We start from the raw sequence: 21,905 nt of genomic DNA on the forward strand, positions 1-21,905 counted from the left end.
CATGCAAATGCCAAGGGCCAAGAATCTCCAGGATACATTTGAAGAAGAGGGTAGGATCGGGTTTCTGGATATCAAGACTTCTTACAAAGCTACATTGACTAAGACGGTGTGTATTGATGCAGGGAGGGACATAGGTAAGTGGATTAGAATAGTCCAGAAATAGATCCACACATACGTGGGCACTTGACTTATGTCTGGCCACAGAACACTGCAGAAAGGCTAGTCTCTGCAGCAAGATGTACTGAGGCAACTGGGGAAAAGAAAGACCCCTGACCCTTTGTTTTCTGCTTATACAAAACTCAGCTCCAGGAAGACTCTACTGAATGAAATGTGGGAAGCAAAACAAAAAAGATTCTCGAAGAAAATGAAGAATATCTTAATAATCTGATAGACTTCTTAATCAGTACTCACACACACGCACACAGCCCAACTTAAATAAACAGCTAAATTTGACTGTATTAAAATGAAGACTTTCTGTTCATCAAAATACCATTAAGAGAGTACAAATCAAGCCCCGAGTGGGAGAAGATACTTGTAATGCACATAACCAGCAAAGGGCTCTTAACCAGATTATATACGGAACATCCACATGTGGACAACGTAAAGACAAATACAAACAAATAGAAAAATGGGCAAGAGGCTTCAACTGGTACTTATTCAAATGGTCAAAAAGCATATGAAAAGATTCTCAAGAGCATGAGGAATTGGGGAATCCGGAATGAGAACTACAGAGCCCATGCGAATGGCTCCCGTGAAGACCTACCTCACCTAGGAGGAGGGGACCCCGCTCTGCCGTTGGGAGGGCAAGCTGGCCCATAGTGGTAGTTAGTCCTGAGGTTAAGGGAGTTCTTTCTCCCGTATACTTTCTGTACATTCCAAGTTTTTACACTGCGTATGTGTTATGAAAATCAGAAAATAATAGGTGAACATCTCAGGGGAAACCCAGATGCCTGGGAGCGGGTCTTCCCGCGGATCATGGCGCTCGGTTAGGCCTCTGCCTCACACACAGTATGGCAGAATGGGCAGGGACGCAGGTAACCCGCTGGCCACACCTCAGCCACGTGGACAAACCAAGGGGGAGGGCCTTCCTTCCTTTCCCATCTCTGAGCCTCAGTTTCTTCAATCTGGGAAAAAATGGGAAATACCATTCTCATACCCGGAGCCAAGTAGTTAGGAGATCAGATGGAATTGTGTATGAGGAACGGTAGAAAACGAGACTCAGTGTAAACATAGAAAGCAGGCCCAAAGGAACCACACTGATTCCAAAAATTATTTTTCTGCTGGTAAGTTTTTCCCAGTTTATGGTCTAGCCAGTGCTGTCTGGAGTGCTCTGAGTGCGGGTGGGAAGGCTGTGCATGCCGCAGCCAGGGGTCTGCACCACTCAAAACACAGGCAGCCAGGTTCTTATTTCATTTTAATGGGTTTTATTTGTAATCTTGCTACACACGGCTAGTGGCTAGTGTATGGGACAATGCAGATCTAGACTTTTCTTTTGTCTAGATCTTTTCAGTGTGTGAATTTGTATACTGTGTATGGAATTTGTTTATAATTAAAAGGAAATAAAGAAAAAAGAAAGACGATAAACAGGAAAACTATGCATGTCGGGTATTACTACCATTAGCTATGACTCTATTCAGAGAGTTTTGGAAATGAGATTCTGCTCTTGGCCATCTGCTCCAGTGTTTAAGGAAGAGCCCCTTCTCCCAGGAGTGCCCCACGAGGCTGGCTGCAGGTCAAGGCTGCTTCTCAGGTCTGGCTTTTGCACATGGACCCCCAGCCCAGAGCTGCCCTGCTTCCCCCAGCTTGTCCCTACAGAGTTTCCAGGGTCCTTGCCCACATTCTTTCTGCTGCCGTCTCCTCCCCAGGGATGAACCAGGTTCAAAAAATAGAAGGCCCGGACAGCCCTAGGGAGGTGTGTTCTATGCCCCCACCCGCTGGGCTCCCTCCCCCCAGGAGCACCCACATGTGAGGCCCACTCTTCCCCCTGTGACCCTGGCCTCTGGCCCTGCTTGTTGCTTATTCAGTGGTTCCCCTTCATCTGGGGGAAAAGGGGAAGTGACTGCAGCCTTGTCTTCCCCCACCTGACACCAGGCTGTGGAGGGGAAGCAGGAAGGGGGAGCAGCAGCCCCTGGCAGACACAACTCACCCCAGGAAGGAGACAGGGGCCTCTGAGCCTCACTCAGGCCTGTCCTGCTGGACTACCACTGGGATTTCTCTTTTCTCACCCTTAGCCTCTGGAGCCTGGCTGAATTCTACCCCAAGACTGGCCTCTCAGTGTCCGTAAGATGAGACTGAGAACTGTAGCCCCCTTAGGGTTTGTGAGGGCAAAACGACCACTGCATCTGGATCTAAACGGTGGCTAAATAAGTGGCTGCCACAGACATTATTCATCTTGGACAGCTCTGAGTGGTGCATAAAATGTTTTGCTCTGGGAAGGGAGCCAGGGTCTATTCCAGTTTCTGCTGCAGGCTTGCTGTGCATCCTTGGGCTAGTCTCACTCCCTCTCTGGGCTTCAATTCTCTCAGTAGTGAAATAAGTGAAAGGTTGCTCACCCCTACTACTTCAGGGGGTTGCTGTAAGGGTGAAACATGACCAAAGGAAGTGGGGGATATGCTTTGACAAAGGGAACCCCCATTTCTAACCTAGGGGTGGGCTAGGCACAGAGCTGGCCTAGGGCTCTGGGGCCCAGAGCAGTGCTGACTCCAGATAGCTGTCCTCTCTCGGGCACTGCCAGCACCGTGGGGACACAAGCTGTGGACACCAGGCCCCAACTGCACCCTGCAGGAAACTATTGCACCGTCACAGTCCTTCCACCCCTGGTGACACTGAGTCACCCTGCAAACCCACCTAACAGTTGTTGTGACCGCATTTCCTCTACGGGGGATACGCGCGCCATGTACACACCCCAGGCTTACTAGTCCTGATTGTTTCTCGGCAGCTGTTGCCTCCTGGGCCAAGGCCCACCTTGCAAAACAAAATGGACGCCCTACCCGCTGCCTGAAATCCCTCCCTTAGGACTGTGTCCCTTTCAGGTTTTTGTTCCCTGTTACCATCTGTGTCCACTGTCCCTGTTAGACTTTACAGTGTGCACAGCTCCACATGCTTTGGCAGAAGGTAAGTCACTGGTGGTGAGTTTTTAAGTGCAGGAGGCTGGAGGAAGCCAAGGACACTGGGTCATTAACTTCGGGGGCCACTGGGAGGCACTGGGGTGGGACAGAGTAAGGAGCTGTAAGGAGCAGTCCCGAGGCATGACAGACACACCCCATCCCACTTGGGCTAAATGTCTCCCAGTGACCCCGAGGACAAGGGTTGTAGGGTGCTGCTGTGCCAGCAGATGACCAGCAGAGACTAGCAGGTGGGGCTAGGTGCACCTTTCTGCCCTTCTCAGCTTCTCCGCCTGGCCCACATAGGGCTGGCTCAGGGAGCAGGTCAGGAGGCCACCTGCTCAGGGGGCTTGGAAGACTGGGAGGGTCCAGCAGCATTCCTCCCAGGATGTGGATCTAGGGGAGGCAGGGAGTTCAGGGGCTCAGGACAGAGGCTGTGGACTGGGACAAACCTGGATTTGGGTCCTGGCTCTGCCACTGGTTGCTGGGAGCTTTGATAGAGTCACTTGCCATGCCTTCATTTTCTTGCCTGTAAATTGGGCACTGGTAACCCCAGCCTTCTAAGGCTCTGATGACTAACTGGGGAAAACTCTTTAGTAAAGGGGCTGAAGTAAACCCTTGCGCTATAATTGCCGTAACTATTGGTGTCAAGTCTCTGACTGCCCTGAATCCCTGATGTCTATGTGCCTTGCCTGCCTGATGTGCAGCTCCCCTTCTTGGACACTGTCCTTTCCCAGCCTTGAATTTCACTGGAGGGGAGAGGGGACCAAGGCCCACAGACAGGGGTGGTGCATATCCCAAGTGCTTGTGCATTTTCAAGACAGACCATACATGCGATGGGCACTTCTTAATGCAGAGGAATGGGCTGTGAGAGTGAGGCACAGACAGCGCAGGGGAGAGACTGGGGCTGATGTCTCTACATGACGTGGATACAGTGGATTCTCATTACTGGTGGTACTTACGTTCTATAAAGTTGCTACAGACACCGAACTAGCAAATCCTGAACCATTACTTCTAAGGGAAACACGGGGTTAAGTTACCCCAAGACGCTGGTCGTAACATTTTCATCAACTGATCAATGCATCATCTGTTTTATGTGCATTTTTGTTTAAAGACACTTTACTTAATATATATCCTCGATTCATTACTACTGAACTCACAGCCAACAGCACACATAACTCATACCTGAATGAGGCTTATCTAACACATGTATTTTCTCTGCAAGACCATCACCATCTTCTTGCATTTAGGAACCCTAGACAGCACATCAGGGCTCTGCTTGGGGGACATTTTAGATAGCAAAATCATCAGCAAAAAGCATCAAAACACGAAAAATGTGGCACTAAATACATGATGACAGGGATACTCATTAGAAGTTTGAGCTCTGGACCAAGAAGGCAGAGTGCTGTCTCACTCAGCCTCAGACGGGACGTGCACATTGGAAGATGCGAGTTTTCCCTCACTCTGCATGCCTGCAGATGACTTCCAAAGCACTATAATTTGGGGTTACAAATGCATTTTAGTGAGTAGGCAGATTTGCAAATATGGAATCTGTGAATAATGAGAATTGACTGTAAATATTCCTTTGTTCGCCTGGCACCAATCCTGCCGACCTGGACATGAACCCCGAAAGCTGCTGTGGCATCTGGACTAGGACCACCACACCTCTCCCTGAAGAGCCTAGGCCCGGCACCAGCTCACCCCCTCCATGCCGCCTCAGTCAGTTCTGGTCAGAGGCAGAGGATTTACTGGGGAGGAAAAAGGGAGGATGGTATTTGTGACAGCTGTGGGGGAGCTTCTACCAGTCCCCAAATCTGGGGGTGTCCTGAGAGCCATCACCTGGGGCCTCTACCTGTAACATCATAAGCAGGTCACACAGCCATGTCTTTATGAATGCCTACTGTGTGGGGGCTGGTGTGCCACATACTGCTTCCCACAGAGCCTGGCACACAGCGGGGCTCTGCACCTCTACGCTGCATAAAAGGAGGAAGCAATAATCAGAGAGGGCAAGGAGCCAGCTTCAGGTCTTACAGCAAGTCAGGCAGACCTGGAAGGGGCCTATATGAAGATCCATCCATGGCTCCACAGAACCACAAGAGGTACCACAAATTAGCTCACTGCCAAAGGGGTGAGTGGAGAGGGTAAGAGGGTATAGAGTCAGGACCCTTCAGAAGGCCACAGACCATGGCTCACATTTCCTGAATACCTACTAGGTGTAGGGGTCAGACTGTTCAAGCTCCTCACATGTGTTAACTCGTGTAATACAATAGCTCTATGAATTAGGAGATTTTTTACAGATGAGGAAACTGAGGCAGAGTCGAATGTGAACCCTGACAGTTTGCTCCAGGGCCCACACCCCTAGCAACTATGCTTTACTGTTCTGCTCCTCAGGCTCCACACAGCCGTGCTGAGTCACAGCAGCCCTCTCCCCCTGGGGAGGTGGAGGGCAGGCGGGAGGAAGGCAGTAAAGGTGGCCCCCCTGCCACCATAGCGCGCACCCAATTCATCACCAGCATCCATCCACTCTACCTCCTGGATACGCTGCATCTGGACCACTGCTCCCCATCCCCACTGCCGAGACCCTAGTCCAGGCCACTGTCATCGCTTGCCCAGACAGGTGCAGCCGCATCCGTTTGGTCTCCCACACTCCATGCCATTCTTCACACAGCAGCCCGAGTGCAAGCTGGCCCATGTGGTTCCCTATGCAAAACCGTGTATGTGAATGTTTGCAGCAGCTTTATTTGTAATTGTCCCAAACCTGGAACAACCCAAATAAGTGGCAGTGGGTATGTGGAAAAAACAAACTGGTCCATCTGTATGATGAAATGCTCTCAACGATGAAAAGGAGCTGAGATGTGCAACATGGCTGGATCTCCAAGGCATTCACTAAGTGCAAGAAGCCAGGCTCACAAGGCAGCATTCATAGACATTCTTGAAAAGGCAAAACAGAAGGACAGAGAAGAAATGAGTGATTTCCAGGGTTTAGGGCAGGGGAGGGAGGGGCTGACTACAAAGGGCACTGGGGAATTTGGGAGGGTGACAGAACTGTTCTGTATCTTGACTGTGGTGGCAGTTACACAACTGTCTACATCTGCCAAGACGCACACGAACAAGGGTGAATTTTACTGAATGTAAACTTTAAATTGTAAGGGGTTGAACTGTAGCCCCCAAAAAGATATGCCATAGTTCTAACCCCCAGTACCTCAGATGTGACCTAATTTGGAAGTTAGGTTCACTGCAGATGTAATTAGCTAAGATGAGGTCATACTAGAGCAGGGTGGGCCCTAATCCAACATGAAGGGTGCCCTTATAAGAAGAGAAACAAAGAGACAGACACGGGGAGAAAACGCCATGTAACATTGGAGGCAGAGCCTGGACGGCTGCTCTAAGGGACCCCAGGGATTGCCTGGGGCCACCAGAAGCTGGGAGCAGAGAAGAAAGGATTCCACCCAGAATCTCAGAGGGAGCAGTGCCTGGCTTCCACCTTGATTTCAGCCTTCCTGCCTCTAGAACTGTGGGAGAATACATCTCTGTTGTTTTAAGCCACCCAGTTTGTGTTACTTTGTTACAGTGGCCCAGGAAACTAAAACGTAACTCAATTTAAAAACCGGGGGAACAAACCTGTCTCCATCTCCACGGCCTTCAGCATACAGTCTGAGAGCCTCTGCTGTCTGGTCCCCTCACCTTCCTGCACATCCCATCCTGCATCTATGTAGACTGCAAACGTCAGGCACCCTGAACTGGCCTCACCCCCAACAGGGCCATGCTCTTCACCCCCATACCCCATGCTCACCTGTTAACCTCCCAGACGTCACTCAGCTTGGCTCCTACCTCTCCAAAAAAGCTCTCCCCGACTTACCCTATTCTGAGCAGGACACCCCTCAGCCAGCTGGGGACACCAGCACTGCAGGTGAGCACGCTGCAGCTTGTAGGCACAGCACTGCATGCCACCCCTGTGTCCCCACATGATGGAGAGCCCTTGGCAGAGGGATGTATCATTGGGTCATTGCTGGGCCAGTGCCGTGCAGGCTGGAGAGGGGCTCTGGACACTGCTGGGTGACAGCCTGAGGGCCGGGGAGAGGTTTGGGGGCTCTGGCAATTACCTCATTCTGTGCCCAGATTGGCCCTGGCTGTGCAGAAGTGGTGCTGGGGGTGGGCCATGTGGGCCTCTGCTCTCAGTGTCTCCCCTCGAGTCGCCCTGGATGGTTTGCCCAGCAGCCCCTCACACTACAGCTCAGGCATTCAGAACAGCCCACAGTCCCTCTCGAGCTGCAGGCTTCTCAGGGGGCCCCTTCCCTTTCCCAGGGACCCTCTGTCCTGGTCAAGCCTTCCTCACCTCTCTCCTTGGCATTAACTCACCATATATTCATGCTACAGGCATTTTCCAAGTCCTGTGCTAGACACAGCTCTCCAGTTCTTAGCTGCTTGCCCAGCCCCTTGCTCTCATGGATGCAGGCTCCCCCTCCCCCTGCCATCACACATGGCTTGGCAAGAGAATGAAATTTAGCTTCCACTTGTTTCTCTCTCAGCCTGGTGTCACTGTGCGACAAACAACCGGCACAACTGTACACAGCAGCTCTGGAGGCTTGACAGCCTGGAAGGCTTTCTGTAGGAGGTAGAAATGGGACATGTGTGCTTAGTCCCCGAGGCAGGACAGAGCTCAGCACTTTCTAGAGGCTGGAGGGAGAGGCAGAGGTGAAGGGTGATGAGGCCCCACCTCCATGGCCTCATGCAAAGGAGCAGCCTCCACACCTGCACGCAGCCTCCACACCTGCACACAGCCTCTGGAACAGCCGGGGTCTGACTGTGAGACCTCAGGGCAGCCGCTTCCCTCTCTGAGCCACAGACTCCTCCGTAAACAGGGGCTGCATTAGGGGGTCTCCAGAGCACTGAGCTCTGACGCCTGATGATGTTGGAGCCAGGGATGGGGGCTGCTTTCGCCTATGGAAAGAAGACCCCTGACTGTCTTTCAAACCACCTACCCAGCCTTTCAAGACAGCCCACCCTGCTCAATCCCTGGCCACACACGGGGGCTCTCAGACACAGACCTGGGGGCCTCTCCATGTCCAGGGGGTAATCCTGGGCTGTGGGAGGGCAGCTCAGAGCAGGGCCTTACAGGCTCCAAATGAGACTGTGTTGTTCCTGCAGAGAGGAAGTCAAGTCCCAACCCTTGCAGGACAAACCTTTCCCAGGGCCTGGCAGAATGGTGAGGTGACCTCTCAAGACCCCCAGCAGCCAGTGGTCAGCACAGACACAGCTGGGCACTCAGCAAGTGCTCAATAAAGAAGTGGTGAGTGAATCAAGTGAATGAATGAATGAATGGATGGATGGCAGCAGCCAGCAAGGACACAGGCACTGTTCGGATCATGCCCAGGCCTTTCTTGTGCTGGTATGGTGGGAGAATCATCTCAGAAGGAAGTGGACGACATCAGCAGAGGGAGGGTTAGCCTAGGAGAATTCTCCACCTAAAGCACAGATGAGGAAACTGAGGCTGAGGGAAGAGATATGGCTGCCTTGCTCAGCAATATTTAGCCCTGTCAAGATACAGAATTTGGGAGTCAGAACTCAAACCAGAATAACTAGTCTGAAGCTTCTGGTGAAATCTAAAACTCACATGTACCCAATATGAAAAAAAAATGTTTGCAATCTAGTCCTTCAAAAAGGAGCCTTAGTCGACACAAAACCGCCTTTCCTCTCTCCTCTTCCTCTTTCTTACCTCCCTATAGACTTGTAGGTAGCCCTGCAAAGCAGCCTTGGTATTTCTGACATATAATCTGGTGCTATGTGACAAGAGATCAAATTTTTTGTGTTAGTCAGGACTAAGTTTGTCTGTGACAGGAAATCTACAATAACAATGATATAAATAAGATAGATATGTATTCCTTTCTTGTATAAAAGTCTGAGTAAGTAGTCCTGGGCTCGGATGATGCTCCAACATATCTGAAACCCTTACTAATTGTTGCTCGAACTCATACAGCTTCCATTCTCAAGTTCACCTCAGAGTCCAAGATGGCTGCTTTAACTCTAGCCATCATGTCTGCACTCCAGCCAACAGGAAAGAGAAAAGGAGAGAAGGGCATGCCCCTTCTCTTTAAGGACATCACTAAAAAAATGCACTCCCCACTTACATTTCACCATCTTGAACTTAATCACACAGCCACACCCAGCTGCAAGGAAATTGCGAAGTGTTCAGCTAAGATTTACACCAAAATCCATGGGCCAAACAAGTTCTACTTCACCCTTGAACTCCAATACTCCAGGATGGTGATAGATCTCAAGAAATGGTCCCCAAACCCTAGACCCACACATTCTTTCAGGCACTTCATTTAAAACAGAAGAGATTTGGAAAGAAGTTGCCAAGTCAGAAACGAACTCAATTAAAAAAGAGGGACACAAATTAACATATACACAGAGATCAAAACTGTACAAAGATGGAAATGAAGTAAACATACACTTGCCCTGGGTGCAGCCTCAGAGAGAAGAAAGTGCTTGATGCTTTAAGTTCCACTATTTTTGTCTGTGTATGAACTTTTTCAGGTATACAACATTTTTTGAGAATCAATACCACGCGTGCACACACACGTGCATACCATATACATACAGGTAATAGCCCCCAACTGATCTCACAGACCAAAGAACTAAGAACATCCTCTCTTGTAACTGGAACAAAACCCTACAAGGCCGGGATCGCTGCTCCACCTGGCACAGGTGAAGGAGGGAGATGCCCTGGCAGGTAGAGGTGCAGGGACTTGCCCACAGTTGCCCTGCTTTGAGTGGGTGAGCAGACCTGTGGTCTTCACCACGGTAAAATCCAGACTCATCCATCTATGGCCAAGTGTGCCACTTCCTATTTCGGTTCATTGCACAAAGAACTCTTCCTCCCTGTCCCCAAACCAAACTCCTCAGGGACTCTCCCCACCTGCCCCCCACACAGCTTGTCTTTCCCCACTTTCCTGCTTTGTGCTTTTCTCCTATCTGGGATACCCTTCCCTGCAGATACCTGATTTCAGCAGTTAAAATCCTACTCATCCTTTAAGACCCAATCCAGATGCCACCTCCACCAGAGAGTCCTTCCTGCTCAGCACAGCAAGTGTGATAGAGCCTTGGCACTTTTGTATAATGCCCTGCACTTTAATTATGTGCATATTTCTCTTATTTTCCCCTAACAGATAAACTGGAGACTTCTAGATGTTCAACAGATGTTTGGTAAATGGATAGACAGATGGATGAATGAATGGGTGGATGAATGGATGGGCACATGGATGAGGATGGATGAGGCACATATTCCTTGAGAAAATGATTCCTGAATATATTTTAGAGGGATGCTCTGTCAAAAATGTCAAGAACAGAAAGAAGTAAGTATAATAAATGCTGTCATCAGGTACTATTGGTAGAGAGCTAAGTCCTTGTTTTGAATGCCGTGTCCCTAGAGAAATTTACAGTATCAATCTCTGACATTGAGATTAAGGAAACTAAGGACATGCAGGATGGGAAGGGAGGTTCCTGGTGAATTTCTTTTTGACAGTTTGCTCCATTAGCTAAAGGTTGTCAGGTTGTGAATTTCAGATGAAAGCCCTTTACTTCTCTGGTCCCCGGAGGTGGGTGAAGAAGCACTTACTGACCCAGGGGACAGTTTAGCCCTGAGAAAACCCGTGCAGGAGGGGAAGGCTTCTCTGTTGCCACTGTGGTCCCCTCTCCTCCTGGGCTGTCCCCCTCCATCCCCTTCTCTCCTTTTTCTGTCTTCAGAAAACAGGCTTGTTCATTAGCACTAATGCCTCATATTCAGTGTCAGTCAAGGAGCTGGGGTGGTAGTGGGCATTTGAAGTCCCTCCTCTTAACTAGGAAATAAAAAGTTCTTGGCTTTGATAAAGATCCCAGAGACAGTGATGAAATGGTGCAGCCTTCATGGGGAAATGACCCCCAGGAGGGGCCCTCCGGCCCAGCCCCTCCCCGATGGGTTTAAAGGTCTGAACCCTGTCCTCCTTCTCCTGGAACCTCACCTCCCCTGGCTCCAGGCCATTGGGGGGAGCAGGTCCTGGGGGTCTCTCATTCTCTCAGAGGATGCAGGGGGTCTTGCCCTCGGGCTGGTGCCATTACCCCATAGGATGTGGCCGGAGCATACACTGCTGCCGCTGTGCACACAGTGGTGACAGGCCTTGACCACAACTGCTCCCCAGGCCGTTTCTTTTAAAAGGGAACTGACATTTCATAACAGGCTGGCTTGTTCCTTCAAACACTACAGATTGGGGTAGAAGCTCCCCTAGGAATTACTAGCCGGGTGGGTCAAGGAGCTCTGCTGTCACTTTGGAAGCTCCTGACCACCAAGTTGTTTCAGCCATCAGGCAGCACCCCCGGGTGGCGAGAAGATGTGCAGGAGGCTGCACAGGTGGGGAGAGCTGGCAGAGGGGGCAGCCATGATAGTGGCCGAGCTGGCAGCCACGCAGGTATGGAGTCAGTAAGGCTTCCCTGTAGCTGTATGGACACCCAGGCTGAGGGAAGGGCTCTTTGGTGCATCCACCCCCTTTCTTCTCCTTCACGGTCATGCTGGCTGGAGGGATACAGAGAGAGAGAGAGAGAGAGAGAGAGAGAGGGGGAGAGAGAGAGAGAGAGAGTGTGTGTGTGTGTGTGTGTGTGTGTGTGTGTGTAGCGCACGTGCATGGTGAGGGACGAACACTGTCATCTGCTGTCTGGCCCACACAGGGTCCCAGTGTGTGTGTGTGTGTGTGTGTGTGTGTGTGTGTGTGTGTGTAGCACACGTGCATGGTGAGGGATGTACACTGTCATCTGCCGTCTGGCCCCGGTGTGTGTGTGTGTGTAGCGCACGTGCATGGTGAGAGACGAACACTGTCATCTGCCATCTGGCCCGCACAGGGTCCGGGTATGTGTGTGTGTGTGTGTGTGTGTGTGTGTGTGTGTGTGTGTGTGTAGTGCACATGCATGGTGAGGGACGAAGACTGTCATCTGCTTTCACTGTATAACAGTGTATGTGTGTGTGTGTGTGTGTGTGTGTGTGTGTGTAGCACACATGCATGGTGAGGGACGAACACTGTCATCTGCCATCTGGCCCGCACAGGGTCCCGGGTATGTGTGTGTGTGTAGTGCACATGCATGGTGAGGGACGAAGACTGTCATCTGCTTTCACTGTACAACAGTGTGTGTGTGTGTGTGTGTGTGTGTGTGTGTGTGTGTGTGTGTGTAGCGCACGTGCATGGTGAGGGACGAACACTGTCATCTGCCATCTGGCCCGCACAGGGTCCCGGGTATGTGTGTGTGTGTAGTGCACATGCATGGTGAGGGACGAAGACTGTCATCTGCTTTCACTGTATAACAGTGTGTGTGTGTGTGTGTGTGTGTGTGTGTGTAGCGCACGTGCATGGTGAGGGACGAACACTGTCATCTGCCATCTGGCCCGCACAGGGTCCCGGTGTGTGTGTGTGTGTGTGTGTGTGTGTGTGTGTGTGTGTGTGTGTAGCGCACGTGCATGGTGAGGGACGAACACTGTCATCTGCCATCTGGCCCGCACAGGGTCCCGGTGTGTGTGTGTGTGTGTGTGTGTGTGTGTGTGTAGTGCACGTGCATGGTGAGGGACGAACACTGTCATATGCCGTCTGGCCCGCACAGGGTCCTGGGTGTGTGTGTGTGTGTGTGTGTGTGTGTGTGTGTGTGTGTAGTGCACGTGCATGGTGAGGGACGAACACTGTCATCTGCTTTCACTGTATAACAGTGTGTGTGTGTGTGTGTGTGTGTGTGTGTGTAGCACACGTGCATGGTGAGGGACGAACACTGTCATCTGCTGTCTGGCCCGCACAGGGTCCCGGATGCCATCTGGCCCGCACAGGGTCCCAGGGCAGGCCTGCCCACATTTCAGGTGCCTGCCTGGCCCCACCCTGCTGGGCCCTCCTGCGGCCCTTGTCCCCATCCAGCCTGACAGGGACCACCTTCCCAGCCAGCAATCCCAAGACGCGAGGCTGCCTGTGATCTCAGTGTCTCCACAGCTCCCGCACAAAATGGCCAGAGCAGGTGCCACCTCACGGATTCAGTCACACGGGGAGAGGCAATGTAACCTTTCCAAATGGCCGTCTAGTCAGCAAGGGCTACCAGGAAGCCAGGGGCCTTTCCCCAAAGTGGGCTCCCCAAACTGGTGCAGTTGTCTCAAAAGTATTTTTTCAAAATAAACCCACAGCAGTGAAAACACATTTCCTTCCAGGCACTCAGTCAGGGTGATGACCCAGAAGTCTTCTTTCTGGGTCTTTGTTTCTTACAAAGTGCACCTGTGTGTTCTAGACTGTTTCAGGGGTTGCCTTTCCAGCCATCAGAAGGAAAAAGGGCTGCCCCGTCTCTGACCGGCCACTCAGTCCCCCGCATGCCAATGCCACTCTGGGATAGCTGCTTCTGCCGCCTGAAGGTCAGTCATTTGGGAAATCATTGAAATGAAGGGACCTTAGAGATTGCTGAGTGCATTTTTCAGATGGGGAAACAGGCCCAGAGAGAGAAAGGAACTGGCTGCCGAGAGCACATTCCCAAGTCACCAAAGGGATAGACCCCAGAGAGCTCCTCCAGCCCTCTGATGCCCTACAGCATACAAGTCTCCAAGAATCTTCCAAATCAGCAAGTTAAGTCTCTGATTGGAGTGGGGAGGGAGAAAGGGGCACAAAATGTACAAATTTCACTGAAGCAACTAGAGTAGTGTTTCTCAGACATTCCTGCGGAAATCTTGTATTTTGCCAAAAAGATATTAAAAACTACCCCCGCATCAACTTGTCCGATCATTCCATAAAAGAAAAGAGGATTCATTATGAAAAAAAAGACCTAATCTCTGAATAAAGGGCTGTTCTGCCGAAGAAAAGATAGTCTGGCATCCTTGGATGAGACGTGCACTGTGAGTGGGTGCAGGGTCTGTCTGTGATCCAGAGCCGGCTCCGCTCTCTCCCAGCCTCCCTCCCAGAAGCACGGGGAGCATAACGGAGGAGGATAAAATAAAAGAAGTAGGGGCTATGTAGGGTTCCTTCCCAATTCCCTGGGTGGCCAGCCACGCTCCTCATTCCAGCAGGTCCCCACTGGCTGTGGAAAGGAGTTGGCTCCTCACCTCCCAGTCCTGGTTCCCACCCTGAGGTCTGGACCACCTTGCAAAGAGTTTCAGAAGTTCAGGTGCTTCCTGATGCTAAAGAAAAGGCCGCAAGACAATTTTAAGAATCCCATTCACTTTATCATTATCCTCAAGCATGGACTGAGTGCCAACTGTGTGCAGGACAGAAAGATAGGGAACTCAGAGACCTGATCCCTTTTATTTGCAAGTTTATAATCTAAGTAGGAGGACACTATATCAAAGGGATTTGGGCTTCTCTAAAATTATTAGGCCAGTGAATTGCTCAGGAAGAAACTTTTAAAAATATTCAAAAAGGAGGAATCTCTGAGCTGACGTGGATGGAAGGCTTCATGGAGGAGGTGGTAGCATACCAGCCAGAAGGAACTTTGTGGGCAAAGGTGAGGAGGCTATGGGCAGTTCTGGACATAAAAAGGGGGGACAGAAAAAATGAAGGTGTGTGTTGGCCTCATTCAGAACTGGAATCATGTATGGATGGAGTCCCTGAGGGGTCTTTTAAATAGGAGATCATGGTATCTAAGAGTGGCTGGGGGCCTTGGGGAATCATGCTCCTTTTCCCACTGGGCCTGAGGGACCTCAGCAGTGGCTGGAGTAGCTGTCTCCTGTCTGTATCAGCAAGAACCACACCCAGACCCAGGCTCTCCGTGCTACTGGGGGGTGGGAGCTGGTGGTGGTAGCGCTCAGCACTTTCAAAAAATCATTAAAGTTGTGATTTTCATCTTTAGCTCCAGACTTAAAGAAAACACCCATGTTATGGAGACCCCTGGGCTTAGGAGAACCAGCAGGTCCAGGGAACCAGCTATATCAGCTAAAAGTTCTACAGGTGGCCACAAGAGCAGCTCTGTTCCCAAGCGAACTTGCCAAGGACAAGATGACTCCTGGCTACTCACTCCCGTCTAAAGGGGACTTCTTCATGGGGAGCAGGTGACTGGTGGGAGACAGGAAGTCTGGGTCTTTTCTGGGTCACTCCCCCCACGCTGGGGTTCTCTCTGGGCACACCGGTGCCCTGAACCTCTAGAGTAACCTGGCCTCTGAGGATAGGGCCCTAGGGGCAGCCACCTCATGCTCTTGCCGCCAATCTCTCCCCAGCCCAAACCTGCCTTCCCTCAAATCTGTTATCTGAGGAGGACTGCGGCCTTGAAGGTGGGGGCAGGGGGTGTTTGGCTCACCTCCCTCGACACTCTCCCACCTCTCCCAGCCTTGCTCTTCTCTCCTTCAAACCTGCCCTCCGCTATTCGTGGCTGCCTCCCCAGCTCTGCTGATTGGCACTGCCTAGATGCACAGGCTGGGGACAACTCTCACAGGAGAATCTCGCCGTGCCAGAAGGAGCCTGCGAGGGGACAGAAGGACGGGAGTCTGTCGTTGTCTCTGCCCATTCTTCCACTTGCGCCCTGTGGCTAGGAAGTGCTGCAGATAAGCTCAGACTCCTGTCTGTAAAAGGAAGCTCCAGGGAGGCCTGAGAAGTCAGTGAGGGGCCTGGGGTGGTTCCCCCCTCCCCCAAATATCACGCCTCTTCCTGGTTGTTTCTGCTTTAGATTTCCTGATCTCCTGGATTGACATGCAGGTGTCCTCAGAGCATTTGAAGCTTTTATCACTTACGATCTCTGCAGAGATCACTGAACAGGAGCCCAGGCCCAGGATAAGGCCTAGTAAATGGTACGGGAGATGGGAAGGGACACCTCAGTGACAGAGGTGTTGAGACTCCCCCATCCCACGCAGACCCTGTGCCCCCACACCCTGCACTCCTACATGCATCCCAGAGGGTGCACTGGGGCTTCGCAGTGCCCAGAAGTGCAGGCCTGAGCTGGAGAGACAGCCCTTTGCTGCCTGTAGACCAGAGTCTCTTTTAGGACCTGGGAGCGGGGATCTCCCAGCTGAGCGCCAGGCAGGACCACCTGGATGCATGAGTCTCTGAAGTCATTAAGGAAGTCCAGGTCACTGGGAAGAGCTGGAGTTGGGAGTTTGGACCTGGAATTCATCACTGAATTCCCACTCCAGAACAGCCTCCTGTCTTAAAGCCTAGAGTGGTTGAAAGGCCCTCTCAGGAGGTTCGGCAGGACCCCTGCATTATGTCAGGCATGAGGCAGGAAGCCAGCGCTCTCCCAAACCCTGGGTCCTTGTTCTTGTAGGCCCAAGGCTCAGGAGACCCGGGCTCTAGGCTCAGCCCCCCCACCTTGGGGAAAGCACTTCCTCTTTCTGGGTCTCCATTTCCTAGTTTGTCTATTAGGGGATTGGATTAGGTTTGCGATGGCCACATTTTTTCCAAGAATCCTTTTCCAAATAAAATCTTAAGCAGACTCTCAGTTTTTCAAACATACGTTTGGGCTCTGAGTGCACACATCCTCAGGGGCCCCACCACACGGTGTGGCACCCCGCCTCTGGGCAGTCAGCCTCACCAGTGCCATCCCCGACACCTCTAGTCTACCAGCAAATCCTGTGGCTCTTGCTTCTCACATCCCTACCGCCCACTCCATCCCAGCCGCCAGCCCCCCCTCCTGGCCACTGCAGGTACTTCCCTGCAGGTTCTCTGCTTCTGCTTCCGTTGCCCCTACAGTCTGTCCAGTATGGCCCAAACCCTCTATGCCTGGCACCTGGCTCACTCAGAGCCCTCTGCATAGTCTTCACTGGCCTTCCCTCCTCATCTTCCACACTCCGCTCCAGCCCCCTTGGCCTCTCAGTTTCGACATGCTAACCACATCCCTGCAGGGAGTTGCCTGGTCCCCCGTTTCCGCAGTGCCTCCACTAAATGCCACCTCTTTGGAGTGGCCTTCCTTGACTACCTGCTCCAGAGCAGCCACTGTGGGTTCCCCAGCCCTCTGACCCTGACTTTCTGCCTCTTCTCCTGGGAATGTCAGCTGCAGGCGAGAAGAAGCTTGGCCTAATGCTGTCCACCCTTCCCCCAAATGCAGCCACTATTTATTGAAAGAACTTGAATGAATGGCATGAATGGATGAATAGAGGGAGGAAAAGTGTCTGCACCCAGACTCCTGGGCAACCTGTCTGCATTTTCTTTCTCCCCAGCCAACATTTTCAGCAAGTAGACACAGCTTGCCTGCCAAGATCCTTCCACTCCAATTCTGGGGGGCTGAAACCCAAGTGACACCATCTGAGCCCCTGGGTGGGAGGCATTCCCCTAACTGTTTGAACATCTACCTCCTGCCATCGCAAAGGAGGGGGCTTTGGGAAGCTACGTGGAAACATGAGCTCAGTGAGCACTCACACCTGAGTGGTCAGCAGGGCCCGGGGGCGGCCCGGGGCAGAAGAGTCATAAAGGATTTCCCCTCATCATGTTTGGGGCACTTAACACAGGCGGGAGTGCAGCCCAGGGAACAGGCGATATGGCGGGTGCAGCTGAGAGCTGCCTCCTGGTACTTGAACATCCAGAAGGACTGGGCTTCCAAACGGAGAGCAGGGTGTCAAATGGTAGAAGTTAGAGGGAAGCAAACTGCACATCAAGTTCAGGAATTACTTTCTTAGGTACCTGCCTGTCAGAAGGGCTGCCACAGTGGTGGCAAGCTCTTTGTCACTGCATGAATGCAAGTACCTTTCAGGACCGTCGTCCATGGGATTCCTGTACTGGGTGCAAGGCTAAATGAGATAATCTAGGACTCCCTCCAACCCAAAAGGTCCTCTTAAATAAAGCCAACTTTTTTAGTCACAGACCAATATTCATCTAACACTTAGCATGTGCCAGGCACCGTTCAAAGCAGGCCTTGGTTGGTACAATAACCCTCAGTGGATTGTGAGCAGCTACTTAAATATTAACTCATCCAATCCTCATAACAATTCTATGAAGGAGGTGTTATTATTACCCCCAATTTAGAGATGAGGCAAAGGCCAAGTCTCGTATCCAAAGTTAAACAGCTGGCAGGGCATAATAGTATAATTTATCTAATTTTACTAATATTATCCACAAATGATAATAATAGTAATAGCATTAAGAGGCCAATGTGCAAAACTCTTGTTGTGCATTATCTCATTTAATCCTCAAAACAACAGTAAAGGGTAGTTACTATTTTCTTCATTGCTTAGACAAGTAAACTGAGGCAAACTCAGTAATGAACAAAGAAAGGCGAGAGCAAATAGGTAAATCGAGGTCATCCCTGGGAGAAAACGGGAAGCTGGAGAGGTCAGGACCGTGGCCCCTCAACTCCCCTTCCTCTGGGAAACTCCTCCTAGCTCTACTCTGCAATACTAGGTGTGGTAGATACTTGTCCTGGAGGGTCCCTTTCCCAACATGATTTCCAGTTTTTCCCTCCGGATGGCATTTGTCTTTCCAGAGGTCACTTCCAAGGGAAAGCATCCTGGCAGAATTTCCGGGCTGGGAGGTGATGGGGTAGGAGGGAGGTTTTCAGATCTAAATGAGCTTAAAGGCCCCTCCATGCCACCCCTTCCACCAGAGAGGGAGCCCGTCACCTCCAGCTGCTCCTCTACCCGCGACTGCAGCCCAACCCTCTTTTTTACACAGGGGAGAACGAACGTCCTGGAAATTGGGGTCACGTAGCTAGGCCAGGCAGCAGCTGGGTGTCCCACCCAGAAGTAGGCCCGGGACTTTTAAACCAAAAAGCCGGGAGTGGCTCCCCCGGGAGTGCCCATTAACATTGGCACCCAGAAAGGTTCTAAAAGCTTTCCCAAGAATACACCTCCGAAACTGGAGTCTCCTAACCCTCCTGAAGCTTCCCGGGACGCCCGCTGGACTGGGTGGGGCGAAGAAACCTCTGCGGAGCGCAGCCTTGAGCAATGTCCAGGAACCCGACGTTGCAAGGTGGGGGTGGAGGACATGAAACTTGACACCAAAGACCCCTCTTGGAAGCCAGTTCCCAAACCAGTTGGCTTCACGCACTCCAAGCTGCGCCTTCTCCCCGGGGATCCCACAGGCCACGTGTGCCCTGGACCCCTCCCAGGCACCAGGCTTGGCAAAGGCCGGTCCGAAGGTCACCGTCCCCGGACCAGCCGGAGGGGCGGGGGAGGGGATCCCAGTGCGTCTTCGGTCTAGGCGGGTGGTCAGCTGCGGGGCCGCGGGCGCCCGAAGTTACAGGGACCCCGGCCCGGAGCCAGCGCCGCAGGACGCGCGCGGAGGCGCAGGCGGAGCGGCGGGTGCGGGAGGTTGGCGGGGCCGGACTGCGAGAGAGGCAGGCAAAGTTCCGGCGGGACAGGAGCCGGGGAGGGGGCCGCGTCCCCACAGCCCCGCCACGCCGGCTCCGACAGGTAGAGACGCCCTCTGGCACCCGCCCGCCCAGCCGGCGGACGTGCCGGCTGGTTTCCCAGCGAGCGACTGCTGGGCTTGAAGTTTGGCCGAGTCTCCCGGTCCCGCAGAGTCCCCAGCGCCGCCTCCTTCCTCGCAGACCCGCGGGCCCGGCCCTGGCCGCGGCCGGGGGCGCCGTCTCGGGCCGACCCCGCGAGTGCCGCGGCCAGGGCTGCTCCGGGAGCTCGGCGCACGCTCGCGGCGGGGAAGAGGAGCCGCGCGGGAGGAGGAGGGCGCCCGCCCCAGACTCACCCCGCCGGGTCCAGGCGCGCGGGCGCCCCGGCGCGTCGGATCATGCCGCCGGCAGCTCCGGGACGGGGACGGACTCGGGCGCCCGCATGCCCCTGCGCTGGCCCGCGGGGAAGGGCCGGCGGGCGCCGCCGCAGCCCCGCGCCGGGTGGGGAAGCCGCCGCCGCCGCGCGCGCTCCGGGCCGCTCGTCCCTTGCACTTCCTGTCTCGGAGCGAGCGGGGCTTTCAGGAAGAGGCTGGCCTTGGTGGTCAAGGGCTTTTCGTCAAAAGCCTTTCGGCGGCGGCTCGCGGCCCGGAGCCCCTCTGGGGCCCACGGAAACCCCGGCGCCGCGCCCCGGGCCGGACTGGAGGCGGGAGGTATGGGGCCGGGGCGCCCAACCGCGGGGCGCTGCCTCCACCGGCTGCGGCTGCGGCCCGGGCGGCTCCGGAGACCCGGGACGCCACTCGGCGGGAAGCCTCCAACTTGGAGAGGAGGGCGCCCCACCGCCCACAGGCACTCGTGGGGCAGGGAGCCGCGGCCTTGCCTCCCGCCTGAAGCAGCCTCAAAATCGCCCAAGGGCAGTCCCTGAGCAGAAGTGGGCGCCTGCTCCGCATCCCTGAAACGTGGTCCTGCTGCCTCCTCTTGGATTCCGCCACTGACAAGGAGCTCACTACCTCACATGGTAGTCTGTTCATCCACCAAGCCAGGCACGTAATCCACCTATCCTGGGTACCACACGCAGATGGGACCAGAGGGAGAAATCCAGTCAGTTCACACAAATGCAACATCCATAGTGAGTCTGGGGGGGGGGGGGGGGGGACCGGGAGGCCTCACTTCTCTGTTCCCAGGCACTCAAAAATGCCTCCTGAGCTGGGCTGCCCTGAGAGCATTTCACAGTGATGGGGCGGGCCTGGATCCTACCGGGCCACCTTAGCCTACGCGAGGTTCCTCAGCCTTGGCCCTAAACACCATCTTGTGCTTTGTAGGGTGTCTAGCGGCATCCGTGGCCTCTGCCCACTAGATGCTGGTCACATTCACCTTCTCCTGGGAACTACCAAAAATGCCTCCAGCCTTTGCCAAATGTCCCGAGTTGCGACCCACTGGTCCAATGCCTTCATTTTATAGATAAGGAAACAGAGGTAAAGAGAGGCAGTGACTCGCCTGAGGCCACCCAGCCAGTTAGGATGCAGAAGGGTTGAAGCCCAGGCTCTGGTACTGACAACAAGGGGCCCCTTTGCCCTCTGTGCCTCTGCCCTGCTGCTCTCCCCACACACTCTTCTCCTCATCTTCCCCAACATTTCCACCAAAGCAGCCTGGCAGAAGGTAGAAAAGAACCCCACAGTGCGTGTTCATTAAACGTGCAGCCTCCTGCTGGAAATGTAAAGTGGTGCACCAGTTTGGAAACAGCCTGGGCATTCCTCCCAGGGTCAAACACTTATCCTATGACACAGCAGTTCCCCTCCTAGGAATTTTAAGGGAAATGAACACACGTGTTTGCACAAGATCTCATACATAAATGTTCAAAGTAGTGTTATTCATAAAAGCCCAAATGGGGGAACCAACTCTAATGTCCATCAATTAATGGACCGATAAACAAAATGTGATGTATCCATACAATGGAATATTAGTGGGCCATTAAAAGGAGTGAAGTACTGATTCATGCTACTACAGGGATGAACCTGGAAAACATGCTAAGTGAAAGAAGCCAGTCACAGAGGACCACATACCATATGATCCAAGTATATGAAATGCCCACAATAGGCAAAATCTATAGAGACAGAAAGTGAATTGGTAGCTGTTAGAGGCTGGGGAGAGAGGGGAGAATGGGGAATGACTGCTGGTGGCTACAGGGGTTCTTTGGTGTGTGGGGCTGAAGAAAATGTTCTAACATTGATTGTGGTGATGGTTGCACAACTTTATGGCTATACTAAAAATCATTGACTTGTATACTGTAAGTGGGTGAATTGTATGGTATGTAAATTATATCTCAATTAAACTGCTCCTTTATTATAAAAATACAGCCTCCAGAAAGCCACCCTGATAGCCATACCACTTCCTCTGCTGCCTAGCCTCCTACTGACCCCCGTCACAGTCATAACCATGCCCACTGACTGTCCCCTCCTTGGATGGGAATCGTCTTCTCCACATCTCTCTGGACAGGGCTGCAGCTCTTCTTTGAAAACAGGTTTTGAGGACAGACGTGGTCAAGTTCAACCCTAGGGC

The 21,905-nt window shown here is 52.8% G+C and overlaps 1 protein-coding gene across 1 annotated transcript in view; it reads right to left on the minus strand.

Moving 5' to 3' along the window:
- The window catches only part of RIN3 (Ras and Rab interactor 3), a 120,437-nt gene extending 98,791 nt beyond the window's left edge, over window positions 1–21,646 (minus strand). The window contains exon 1 of the mRNA XM_036991564.2: window positions 19,706–21,646. Within this exon, the coding sequence (XP_036847459.2) occupies window positions 19,706–19,749 (44 nt within the window). The 5' untranslated portion in view covers window positions 19,750–21,646. The remainder of the gene's footprint in view (window positions 1–19,705) is intronic.
- Between the last annotated feature and the right edge of the window lie 259 nt (window positions 21,647–21,905).

This window comes from Manis javanica, chromosome 8 (assembly GCF_040802235.1).
Source record: "Manis javanica isolate MJ-LG chromosome 8, MJ_LKY, whole genome shotgun sequence".
Lineage (NCBI taxonomy): Eukaryota > Metazoa > Chordata > Mammalia > Pholidota > Manidae > Manis > Manis javanica.